Below are 12,575 nucleotides of genomic sequence, written 5' to 3'. Positions count from 1 at the left end.
AAAGCTACACTAGACGTTTTTATTTCTAATAGTCAAGAATCATACATATATTAATAAAAATGATACAAAATTAAATTAAAAAAAAAAAAAAAAAAAAAAAACTTAATTTATTTAATTTTCTCCATGTTCTTCCATCTCTACCCTCTAATAAATGGGTCAAACATTGAGTAGTCAACAGTCTGAAATAATTGACCACACGTGGCACCATCTTTTTGATCCAAGGAGAACAGGCCCACATGAAATATTTGCTCCTCGTCGTACCTAGAATTCTCTCATTCATGCATCCTTGTACCTGCCATGTACGTCATCATCTAAAACCGATTCATGCACACCTCAATCCCATGTATGTATCCAAAGAGATAAGAATTGAAAAAGAGCTTTGTATTCAGACCTATGGTCTTATTATTATTCCTTCATGCATCTTATGGCTGCCACGTCGTTTCATGGATCCTCATATCCCTTCCTCGAATGCTCTCTCTCTCTCTCTCTATCCCTCACTTCACACCTGTCCTCTTCATTTAAAGTCCAAATCTATCCAATTACACAGAATTAAGGTCAACAAATTACAAATTAAAAAGCTAGGAATCTTTAAACAAGGTTGAAATGGGTACCCCATTGACAACTAATCCATCTGTTCTTGATCATCATTTTAGATAATATATACATTATAAGGGTGGTTTGGTTGATTATCGGATCAGACACGATATTCCAATCCAATAATAATTATGGGTTCATGTATAGATTTGGGTTTCCAAAGGATACCATATCATATATGAGTGGTTGGTTATAATCCGATAACTATGGGTCCAGATATCATTGATTTGGATTTGAAAAGGAAGCAAATCATTAAATTATCGAATCAGTTTTGGATCAACCATCTTCCACTCCTACAAGGATCCAATCCGATTATGTATTTGAAATATACTAACATGGGTCATGTAACAGGAAATTTAACACTTTAAGATATTTGTTTAATCCTCGAAGCATGTGAAATATCCTCCAACACACATACCAGATAATTTATAAGATAAATCCTTTAACGATAGCCCTTATAAGGGATTTAAACTCAACAACTCTACTTGTAAGGTGTAGTCTTGGCAGGATTTAGGATTTTAGAGTTGAAGACAAATGAGTTTTGGAAAATAATCACTTTTAGAATTTTTGTTAGCTTCTCAAAGAAGATTTTGGATAAAAAATTTGTTAAATTCATCCAATTATAATCCCACCTTGGTAGTTTTTCTCTTAAATTATCTTTATTTATTTTCACAAAAAGAATAACATTTCAAAAATCAGTGGCTTATAAGCCAAACCAATTTTATTACAAAATCCGGTTGGACCCAATCAAACCGCCAATTTGGACCGATAAGGTTTAGACACAAATTAAACTTACCCAACAAAAAATATACACCTAAAAGTAATATATAATGAAATTTTAACCCTAAACTTGAACTAACTCTAGTTACATCTAAATTATTCATTTTTCTCTTAAATTACCTTTATTTAATTTCACAAAAAGGATAACATTTCAAAAATCAGTGGTTTACCAACCAAACCAATTTTATTACAAAGTTCGCTTGAACCAATCAAACCGCCAATTTGGACCGATAAGGTTTAAACACAAATTAAACTTACCCAACAAAAAATATACACCTAAAAGTAATATATAATGAAATTTTAACCCTAAACTTGAACTAACTCTAATTACATCTAAATTATTCATTTTTAAAATTAAATTAAAAAATAAGTTCATCCCATCAATTAAAACACCTATGTGGATTGATCAGTTGGATCCTCCTCTAAACAAGTGTATTACGATAAGAATTGGATCGATCAGTTGGATCAGGTTAAACCATACCCCACAAGTCTTCAAGGGTAAAATTAATTATTAAAAAAAAAAAACATTTTTTAGAAGATGAATGATCCACCCAGTTGAACGGGTGATCCAATCGAATCAATGAAGAGATGGATCCGAATGAAACTTAATAAATTTTAATTGTTTATGCTTATTTCATTATTGGATGGAACCAAGTTGACGCACTGGACACACCGAAGTGAACCGATCCAACCAACTAACCAAGTCAACGACCGAACCGGGTTTCAAATTCCAAAAGTCCAAACAGTTAGTTGATACTCTTTTTTTTTTTTATAACCTGATTTAACATTAATCTGGATTCTGGAAGAAGACCAATTGTAAGGTTGTCCAACAGCCCATATTAAAAGAAGAAACAAACCACCAAGGGGGGAAGAACCTTTAAAAGTCCTCGTTATCATTTAGCGCTCTTTTGGCAACAAACAAGAGCGGTTTCCGGTTTCTGGTTTCTAGTTTTTTCCACGTAGGTTTATGTTAAGGGAATTACGGGAAAAAGCGGTTTTGGGGATGGATACATTGCACTTAGAAGTGGGGGAGGTGATGATGGTTGGACGTAAGTAATGAGTCCAAAGGCGACACCTTGAAATAAAAAGGTGTGGAGAAGAGGAGAAGTTAGGACATCACCACCCAACTAATCTTCTTCGTTTTTTTTGCCCTCTTTGTTAGGGTTTCTAATGAACTTTGTTCTTCGATCTCTGTGATGCATTTTGCTTTTGAAGATCTATATCTGCTTTTCTGCTTTGTGTTTCTCGTTTTTGCTATCGATCAAGGTTTTTCTAGTTTGAAACAGTTTGAATTCGGTTCCTTCGCTATTCTTCTTCTTCTTCTCTACTCATGCCGACACTCGTCAATTACTTTGGTAAGCTTCGGATCTCTTTGCTTTCTTTCTTTTTTCTTGAATTTTGTTCGCTTGTGATTTTGTATCCTGATGGGGATGAAAATTTCAGTTAGGGTTGCAGATTTGTTTGTTTTTTTTTTAAATAATTTTGTGGTGTAAGACAGCCTAGCGTATATTGGATGGATTTTAGGGTTCATTCTGCTTGTATAGTTACGATAGTTGATCGCATGGTATTAGGGCTTCTATTGGATGTATTTTAGTGTTTGTTCTGATTGTATAGTTCTGATAGTTGATCGGATGGTATTAGGGCTTCTGTGTCATCTATAGCTGTCATTTATAAGGGTTTCTTCTGGTTGTATAGTTATGATAATTGATCGGATGGTATTAGGGGTTTGTGTCATCTATAGCTGTCATTTTTTAGGGTTTCATCGTTGTTGATAGGATAGGTTATTGATTGTGTGAGAGTTTAGCTCTTGCTTCGTTTTATTTGGAATTTTGTGGGTTTCTGATTGTCAGGGCAGATTGGCACCTTTCATGATGTTTCTTCTGATCATCTTGGCTCGATTTAGAAAAATGATGGTCGAGCTTAATTGTTCCAAGAATTTGAGGATGATTTTGTGAAATTGGTGTTTAATTTGTATAACGGAAGAATTTCTTGGATTTTTGTCCATTATATCTTGTCCCTTATAGAACAACAGTAGTTTGTTGAAGAAAAATTCATGATTTCAGTTTCTGATTGGAAAATTCAGGAGAAAAACATCTCCTTTGATGTTTGGTAATTTTAAAAATATTCTAGGGTTGGGTCAAGTTTAGCTGAAATATTCTCTGGTTTATGATGTTTCAGGGGATGATGATTTCTGCCCCGGGGCTTCGAGGAATCTCATGGATTCAAGCCTCTTGCCTTCTCTTGGTTCTCATGCAGACGTATACTATCCTCCGTGCAAGCGGGCTCGTTACAGTGCTCCATTCGTATTTAGAGAAGAAAAACCAGAGGGGCAGCCGAGGCAACCATCCATTGAAGTTCTTCCTGATGAGTGCCTCTTTGAGATCTTTAGACGGTTGCCTGGCAGCCAAGAAAGGAGTACTTGTGCTTGCGTTTCCAAGCATTGGCTTACGCTTCTGAGCAGTATTCGTAGGACCGAAGTGTCCGAACTCAATAAGGAGACTCTTTCAGTTTCAAACAACAACAAAGTTGTCTCTGAGGAAGAGAATCAAGAAGTTGAAATTGATGGCTATCTTACAAGGTGCTTGGAAGAGAAGAAAGCCACAGATGTCAGACTTGCTGCCATTGCTGTTGGAACTGGTAGCCGTGGTGGGTTGGGTAAGCTTGTCATCCGAGGGAGCAATTCTACTCGAGGGGTTACCAATCTTGGTCTTTCGGCCATTGCCCATGGTTGCCCTTCCCTTAAGGTGCTATCTCTCTGTAACGTCTCTTCGATTGGCAATGAAGGTCTAACTGAGATTGCCAAAGGATGCCAAATGTTGGAGAAGCTCGAGCTCTGTCAGTGCCCTTCTATTTCCAACAAGGGTTTGCTTGCTATTGCTGAGAATTGCCCCAATTTAACCACGTTAACTTTAGAGTCCTGCCCAAACATTGGGAATGAGAGTCTACAAGCAATTGGGCAACACTGCCCGAATCTACAATGCATCACGATTAAAGACTGCGCACTTGTTGGGGATCAAGGAGTTGCTAGTCTGGTAGCTTCAGCTTGTTATTCCTTGATGAAGGTCAAACTCCAGGATTTGAATATCTCAGATTCCTCTCTTGCATTTATAGGGCACTATGGTAAAGCTGTTACTGATCTAGTCCTCGTTGGCCTTCAGAATGTGAGTGAGAGGGGATTCTGGGTCATGGGAAATGCACAAGGGCTGCAGAAGCTCAAATCTATTATAATTACGTCTTGCCGAGGGGTAACAGATCTGGCTCTCGAAGCTGTGGGGAAGGGTTGCCCAAATCTGAAGCACCTATGCCTTCGCAAGTGTTCCTTTCTATCTGACAATGGGTTGGTAGCTTTTTCCAAAGCTGCAGCATCTCTTGTGAATCTGCAACTCGAGGAATGCAACCGGATCACCCAATCCGGGATTCTTGGTGCCCTTTCGAATTGTGGGGTGAAGTTGAAGACGCTTTCCCTCGTGAAGTGTATGGGTATTAAGGACGTAGTTCCAAGTTCGGCTCTGCTCTCTCCTTGCAAATCTCTACAATCCCTGTCCATCCGCAACTGCCCAGGTGTAGGAAGTGCTGGCTTAGCCTTGGTTGGAAAGTTGTGCCCACAACTGCAACATTTAGATCTGAGTGGGCTTTGTGGAGTTACTGATGCTGGGCTTATTCCGCTTCTTGAGAACTGCAAAGCAGGGCTAGTGAAGGTTAACCTTGATGGCTGCATTAACCTGACAGATGCCATGGTCTCAGCCATGGCCAGGCTGCATGGTGCGACCCTTCAATTGCTAAACCTTGACGGCTGCAGGAAGATTACTGATGCAAGCCTAGTTGCAGTTTCAGAGAACTGCCCGTTTCTCTGTGATCTTGATGTGTCGAAGTGTGTGATCACTGACATTGGCATTGCTGCTCTGTCATGTGCGAAGGAGCTTGACTTGCAGATCCTCTCAGTGTCGAGTTGCTCTCAGGTAACTGACAAAAGCCTGCCATACTTGGCAAATATGGGTCGGACCCTTGTAGGTTTGAATCTTCAGCACTGCAATTCAATGAGCAACAGCACAATCGAACAGCTTGTGAAGCGGCTATGGAGATGTGATATCCTCTCCTAATCAGGGGTGTTATATGAAGGATGAGCTTCGATTGGAGCACCAATTGACACGTAGTAGTAGAAGTGTAGAAGTGTCATACCCAGAGTCATCTTATATGGGTATTGGTATATACGAGGTTTCCACAATCTGTTTTCTCCTCTTCAGGTGACTTGGTTGTTTTCCTGGGACTTTGGCCTCTCTCTTTTTTCACAGGTTTCCTTCTCATAGGAAAGCTGTTGCAACTGTTTGGGAGTCTCCTTCATGGCCATTAGTTCCCTGAGATTACAGTTACCAAGTTCTGGTTTTTAGGGTTCACTTGCGTTTGTTTTCTTTGATAGGATCTTGGCCGTCCACACCTGGGTTTTAGCTCAGCTCAAGCTTGGTCTCGTCGGTGTGGAAGGGCTAAGCTTTCTGTTTCAGTCTTTATGCCTCTGTCGTCGAGTCTGTTCACGTTGGTTTTACGGAGTCCGTTCCACGTGATGGTTTGGTCTTTATTTCCTTCAGTGTGTGTTTGGTGTTTCGTTGTTGTGTGGTTGCTTTGGGCAGTTTTTAGTTCAGTTCCTGAGATACTACGCGGGTCTTGGCAATGGTAGCAGGTTGTATTGGTCTGCCATGACTACTCATTTTTGGGTCGTCGTTTTTCCTTATCAAGCCCTAGTTTTACAGGCTTCTGTTGTATTAACTGTTCTCTGTAACTTCTTTATATGAATGAATAGTATCTGCACATTTTATTCTCTCCTCACTCTTACTAGTCTGTTGTAATTTCTTGCTCTCATCTTATTGTAAGGCTACAATCCTAACAATATTAAAAAAAAAAAATTAGAAAGGAAGGAAGCTTTACAGAAATACGTATGTTCCTCGAATAATTTCATGATATTATGGCTGGCACCGACATCTTTCCTCCCCAAATCTTTCATTATTTCCACTCCTTGAAACTAATTATTTGTTGTGAGTTTATTCCATGGAAAGAAAATAATCTAAAACAAATTACTATCTGAATTTCTACTCTTGAAAGAACAGAATCCAAAATCAATTCGGAATGCATTGCACAATAGTGACATTCAAATTCTTCAGAGTTGAGAATTTGATGAGTTGGATCGTTTCCTCTCTAACGAAGCAATAGACGCTTGGATAGTAGGACTCATGTCCACTCATGAAGTCTGGACTGTCTTAAAGAGAACTTATGCAAGCCACTTGAAAGTAAGAATCATTTTACTCTGTCTTCCTGCCTCATGTCCACTCATGAAGTCTGGACCGTCTTAAAGAGAACTTATGCAAGCCACTTGAAAGTAGAATCATTTTACTATGTCTTCCTGCCTCATGACAGATCCCAGCAATCAACCCCCCCCCCCCCCCCTCTCAACATACACACACACACACTCACTCACGGGGCGACACAAATCATAGCACTGTTGATATGCCTAACCTATCTATACAACATGAAACCGATTAAGTGAAGATCAGAAACAGCTCTGTTGGCATATTATCCATATTGGCTGGTTCTTATTCCCACGTTATCGTCAGATTTAGTTCTTATTAAAGAAGATTGCAGTATGGGGAAACATTGTCTTCACCAGGGAACTAGTATGGATGGATTGTATCGACTAGTAGTAGGTCCCTATAAGCAGCAGTCATGAAATCCTTATTGATGTTGTGGGTTTTCATATTCCTTTTCATCAACAATAAGATGCATGGATTTGTGATGCATGCCAACAAGGGAAAATCCATAAATTTCCATTCAAATGTTCAGCTACAACGAGTTCTAGATCTCTTGAGATTGTTTGTTCTATTGTTTTGGAGACTTGTCTCCAAAGGATACTGCTATCATGCTCATTTCTACCCTTGAGATTGGTTGTTCTATAGATGTAGCTCTAGAATCTTTAAACTGCAGTATCCATATAGAATGCTCATTTCTACCCTTAAGAGTCCTCAGTGGAACATTTTCATCAACAAAGGTGGCACATGGAATTAGGTATCTTTACTTGTCGCCCGAATATGACGATGTCTACCAACTTGGCTCAAATGAATGATTTACACAATAGTAGGAAATAAAGTAGGTTGGATGGTTCAACAATTGTGTAAATCATTCATTTGAGCCAAGTTGGAAGACATCGTCATATTCGGGCGATATGTAAAGATACCTAATTCCATGTGCCACCTTTGTTGATGAAAATCACTGTATATATGTACAATCAGTGGTATAAATCATTTTCTGTACATATGGGTCTGTAAATGGATTTTCGTTCATATGGACTTCAAATTTTTTTTTATTCTTGAAAGATGGGGGACATCGATCACTGAAAACATCATTCATCATGTAATTTTCATTTTTTGTTTTTGAAGCTCTATGACTTATGTAACTGTTGTATGTGTGCAAATTTGTGTTGTGTGTTGTTGTGGTTTGTGAAGCCTAGTAGTGCTGGTCAACAAGGAGGTACTGTAAATCAAGTCACACGTTCACGCCAATCGGACTTTAAAGTTCTCGTTTTTTATGAAAGGTTGTAATCTGTAACTACAAGTTTTCTCTTCATAGTGGAATCACGTAAAACCTTTGTGTGATTGCATCTTGCCTTGTGTTTGTTTTTCGATTCGTTTTCTTAATTTGATTGCACCTATTTTCTTAATAGTGTGCCCTATCGAAAATCATGATTACTTCATAATATTATTATATGTCTTCGTAAGGTTGAAACGGATATTTGCACCATTATTTAACACTTTTGCAAAGTCCCATATTAAATTAATCATCCTCGAAAAGTTTATCGAAATTTTTTAACGTGTGCTTCGCACGTGCAAGGATCACCATTCTTCATAAATTTGATTGCTTTGACAAGAAAGTCATCTGTTCAAGGGATCCTTTTAAGTAAATATTGACCCTTTTTTATGGGATTTGGGAAAATCTTTGTTTCTCTGGAATTGACTTTCCACAAATGTGCAATCAAAATAATTACATGTGTATGGGTAAACTATTTTCCAGAATCTTAGTATTAGTCGTTCTTTTCTAGAAATATTGTTGGGTTGAGGCAGACTGTGTTGGGTGTCAGAGTATGTGGAGTGTGCTACGTGGAGTACCAAGGAGACAAGAGACAAGTTGCAAGAAACTCCTCGATGTACAGGATCTTCAATAATGTTGGCAATGAAAGATGCCCAATAGTACAACAAGGTATCTGTATGTTAAAAAAGCCCGCAGCCCAAAACCTAAGCCTGGCCTGGAATTTTTTTGGGCCCAAACCCATTCATCCTGAACTGGCTTGGATATATAGGCAGATCTGTACAAGGCTTAGATCTTTGAAAGGAGAGAAAATGAGATTTTTTTTTTTTTTTTTTGCCCAAACCCATTCATCCTGAACGAGCACTCTAACATTATGTTTGGATAGAGAGAAGTGAAGAGAAGAGATACTCAGTTTCTCTCCATTATGTTTGGATTGACAGGAGAGAAAATGAGATAGTTTTGAAATTTTAAAATGTCTAAAAAGAGATCTAAGGGCAAAGTTGAAATTATAAAATATTTTAAAAGAATTTCTCTTCAAATCTCTCCATGTTTTTTCTTTTCTTTTCTCTCTATTTTTTTTCTCTTTTCTCCCTTACTTAACAATCCAAACAAGAGAAAAGAAGAGAAACTCTTTTATTTTCTCTCCTCTCCATTTCTCTCGATCCAAACACAGAGTATGATGTTGCCAAACGACTATGTCAATCTAATATCGAGTGATTAATCTTATATGTGTGGAAACATGTTAGATACCCACCTAATATAATTGCATACTTCACTAGAAGACGAGCAATTAACCTTTAACGAGAGACTTCAAAGGACAGAGGTAGAGGTACGACCAATATTTTAGCAAAATCACTTTCCTAACTAAGAAATGAGGGTCTTACTAAAACTCATCTATCATCAAAATAAAACCTCGAGATTTATTATGAATCTCAATCTGTTATGATGGTGGATGAGTCTTATTAAGGTCATTTTTCCTTACTAAGGCTAATACTACTCATATTTTACACCCACATGTTCGAAAGGATTGTATCAAACTTTTTAAATTGACAAAAAAAAAAAAAAAATACTAAAATATACTCAACTGAAGTAAAAAGTGATCACAATCATAGATTTTTCTTATTTATCTCGAGAAAAAAATATTTACGAGCTTGTATGCATGCCAGATCAATTGAATATGTTTGAGTATATCTTTTAGTTATTGAATTTTGCTTACGTGTGCTTTTAGGACACACGTTAAAGTGCAATAAATACACTTTTTGAAAATTGTATCTTGTATGAAAATTAAAATATATATATATATATATTTTAAGTCGTGCTGAGTAACATTGACGTGGGCGTGTGTACTTAGAAGCATAGATGCTTTTCATCGAGATACGAGGGAAATATCAATGAGAGCATCTATGGTTCTATGGACACCAATGTCCCCATAATGTCCCTCACGATATTATTACAACATTATTAAATTATTTTTTATTAAAATAGTTTCTTATTCCAATTTTCAAAAAGTGTATTATTGCACTTTAACGTGTGCGTTGGCAAACAAGACCCTACAACTTACAGTTAGTTGGGAATCACATGAGAAGATTCGTACGACCGCGTAGGCGCGTAACGGCTTCTTCTTGGAAGTATGTGACGACGCCAGCGAAGAATAAAATCACGTGCGCTGTATAATATATTCGCCTACCTTTCATCGACAAAAGAACCTCGAGATTTTGTTGTGGTTTAGTTTGATGGATGGTGGATGAGACTAGTTGGACTCTTCACTGAACAAAGCAACGGTTGAGATCTATTCAGGGTACTACTATAAAATTCTCACTAAGCTTTGGCTTAGCTAACTTAAGAGGCTTTTGTTTCTTCTTCTTCATCTCTGAAGCCCTGTTTAGGGTTTCAGAATCTGCTTCTTGGAAGAAAAAAATGCTTCTAAGAAGTTCTTCAACACCGATCTTGAACTCATGGATTCCTCATTCGAAGGAATCTTCTCAGGAATCCGATTTGTTTCTTCAGATTCCTAGAAATCGATCGATTAGTTTAACTATCTCTTCGAATATGATCTCTCCAGTCGAATCTTCGATGAAGAAGATGACGAGAGCAGCATCAGAAACCGATTTGAGAGAGTTTTCTGTGTCTAATCGGAAGATTTTCAATCGAAGTCGTAAAAGCTTATCTTCGAGTTCTGTTGAAGAAGAAGAGGAAGAAAAAGTTGTGGGTTTTGATTCGAAATCTCCGTCGCTGAAGCGCTTGTTTAGTAATTCTGGTTTGAATGAATCGGTGGAAGGGATGGAAGAAGAAGTTTGTGTTGTGGTGGCAGTGGAGGATAAAGCTATGGGTGGTGGAATTGGGAACGGTGGCGGTCGGATCTGTGGCGGTAGTGGTGGTGGAAGATCGAATGGTGGAGGTGGAGATGAGCGTTCTGGATTTTCAGATTCGAATCGTGGGAACGATGGCATCGAAGCTTATTATCAGAAGATGATCGAAGCGAATCCTGGAAATGCTCTTCTCCTCGGGAATTATGCGAAGTTCTTGAAAGAGGTAGTAAGGGGAAAAAAAAAAACCCATCTTGATTCTACTTTTGGGTAAAAAGAAGAAACACCAATTTAGAGAAAAGGAGCAATAATCGCTTCTGATCTTTTTTCTCTTCATTTGTTTCTGTTTTACTGAAATTTTCTTACTTTTTATGTGATCTTGTTGTTAACAGGTTCGAAGTGATATGGTCAAAGCCGAAGAGTACTTTGGGAGAGCCATTTTGGCGAACCCTAGTGATGGAAATGTTCTATCTTTGTATGCGGATCTAATTTGGCAGACACATAAGGATTCCCCTCGCGCAGAGAGCTACTTTGATCAAGCTGTTCAAGCAGCCCCCGATGATTGGTAAGAATTATCAACATAGTTAGATTCTTAATTTCATGATCCTCCATTGAAATTTCCTCAGAATCAAGTTTTTAATTGGATTCTGTGAAATGGGTTTCACTTATTTCAATCTGGGTTCTTAGTAAAATAGCAGTTTTGATGATTAACCTTTCAAAAGCTATTAATAGAATCTTGAATTCTTGGTCACCATTTTTAGGCAGGAAAAGATATATTTTTTTGCACAAAAATAAATTTTCCACCAAAAGTTGCCATCCATCCAACCCCACTTGAGATCACCAATGCTTTACGCTTTGGAGATCTGCACTACCCATTATCTAATTGGATCGTCTTCAAATGCATTAAATTACCATACGCACAACACATGTTTCAAAAATCCCCAATCGTTGATTTGTCTGTTTAATATATTTTATAATGGGGTCTGTTTATTAGTATAATATTTTAGGAGATTAATTGATCCTGAACTGGGTTCTTCATAAAATTGCAACACTGAGAGAAATTTTAGCTTAAGAGCTTTGACTTAGTTGAAGAAGAAATGTTTTGAGGAATTGATTCTTGTGTTAAAAGACTCATTTGCTGATGTGCAGTTATGTTTTGGCTTCATATGCTCGATTTTTGTGGGATGCCGAGGAAGAAGAGGAAGAAGCAACAACTGAAGATCATGGAATAAACATGCCACCCACTTTACTCCATGGAGGCCTTCCTCTGACTGCTGCATATTAGTTCTCCTTCTCTCCCCAAGATCATGGAATAACAAATATTATCTTCATGGAACCCCTCTTTGTAAAAAGTTAAGTAGGGTTGTATAAAAGAAAGGCAAGTAGGGGATGAATAATGTTTTTTAACACTTTGACTCAAATAATTTAGTTTATTGGTGAGAGGAGTTGTTAGGGAAGAAGCGTCGTTTCTTCTCAGAGATGTATGAGGTCTGGAATCTGAATTTCACTTTCTTGTTTCTTTGTTGTTGACTCTATATGGGGTCACTTGTTTTACTCATTTATCATTACTTCTTTCCTTCTTTTAAGGCATTATTATATGTTGCCAAGTCAAACATTTCATATGAAAAAAAATAAAAAAAAAAATCTAGCCACAACAGCTAAGATGGGAGGAAAAAGTATTCTGCATGTTGCCAAGTCAAACATTTTATATGAAAAGAAATAAAATATCTAGCCACAACGGCTAAGATGGTAGGAAAAAGTATTCTGTATTCCCCGAGAGTTGTGAAGGATGGCAGACACCAAAGACCAAACAATAAAATGGAATAC

General features: G+C 37.7%; 2 protein-coding genes across 2 annotated transcripts; both read left to right on the top strand.

The window, feature by feature from the left end:
- Positions 1–2,371: 2,371 nt before the first annotated feature.
- LOC147411879 (EIN3-binding F-box protein 1-like) lies at positions 2,372–6,195 on the top strand. Its single transcript, XM_086453382.1, has 2 exons — positions 2,372–2,729; positions 3,553–6,195. Exons 1-2 carry the CDS (start codon positions 2,705–2,707, stop codon positions 5,472–5,474), a joined length of 1,947 nt encoding a protein of 648 aa, XP_086309508.1. The 5' UTR covers positions 2,372–2,704; the 3' UTR covers positions 5,475–6,195.
- Positions 6,196–10,275: 4,080 nt separating this feature from the next.
- LOC147411878 (uncharacterized) lies at positions 10,276–12,265 on the top strand. The gene is made up of 3 exons (XM_086453371.1): positions 10,276–10,974; positions 11,141–11,313; positions 11,898–12,265. The coding sequence occupies exons 1-3, from the start codon at positions 10,360–10,362 to the stop codon at positions 12,031–12,033; spliced, it is 924 nt and encodes a 307-aa protein (XP_086309497.1). The 5' UTR covers positions 10,276–10,359; the 3' UTR covers positions 12,034–12,265.
- The last annotated feature ends 310 nt before the right edge of the window (positions 12,266–12,575 follow it).

Source organism: Akebia trifoliata, chromosome 1 (genome assembly GCF_017979445.1).
Source record: "Akebia trifoliata isolate Shusen 1 chromosome 1, ASM1797944v1, whole genome shotgun sequence".
Taxonomy (NCBI): Eukaryota; Viridiplantae; Streptophyta; class Magnoliopsida; order Ranunculales; family Lardizabalaceae; genus Akebia; species Akebia trifoliata.
This window is presented reverse-complemented; position numbering and strand designations above follow the sequence as displayed.

What these genes read in the sequence shown, in the direction of transcription:
- LOC147411879 (XM_086453382.1), top strand. Translation starts at nt 2,705, where the DNA reads ATGCCGACACTCGTCAATTACTTTG. An exon ending in GACACTCGTCAATTACTTTG is followed by an intron (nt 2,730 to 3,552) that starts GTAAGCTTCGGA and finishes ATGATGTTTCAG; the next exon opens with GGGATGATGATTTCTGCCCC.
- LOC147411878 (XM_086453371.1), top strand. Translation starts at nt 10,360, where the DNA reads ATGCTTCTAAGAAGTTCTTCAACACCGATCTTGAACTCATGGATTCCT. An exon ending in ATGCGAAGTTCTTGAAAGAG is followed by an intron (nt 10,975 to 11,140) that starts GTAGTAAGGGGA and finishes TGTTGTTAACAG; the next exon opens with GTTCGAAGTGATATGGTCAA. An exon ending in CAAGCAGCCCCCGATGATTG is followed by an intron (nt 11,314 to 11,897) that starts GTAAGAATTATC and finishes GCTGATGTGCAG; the next exon opens with TTATGTTTTGGCTTCATATG.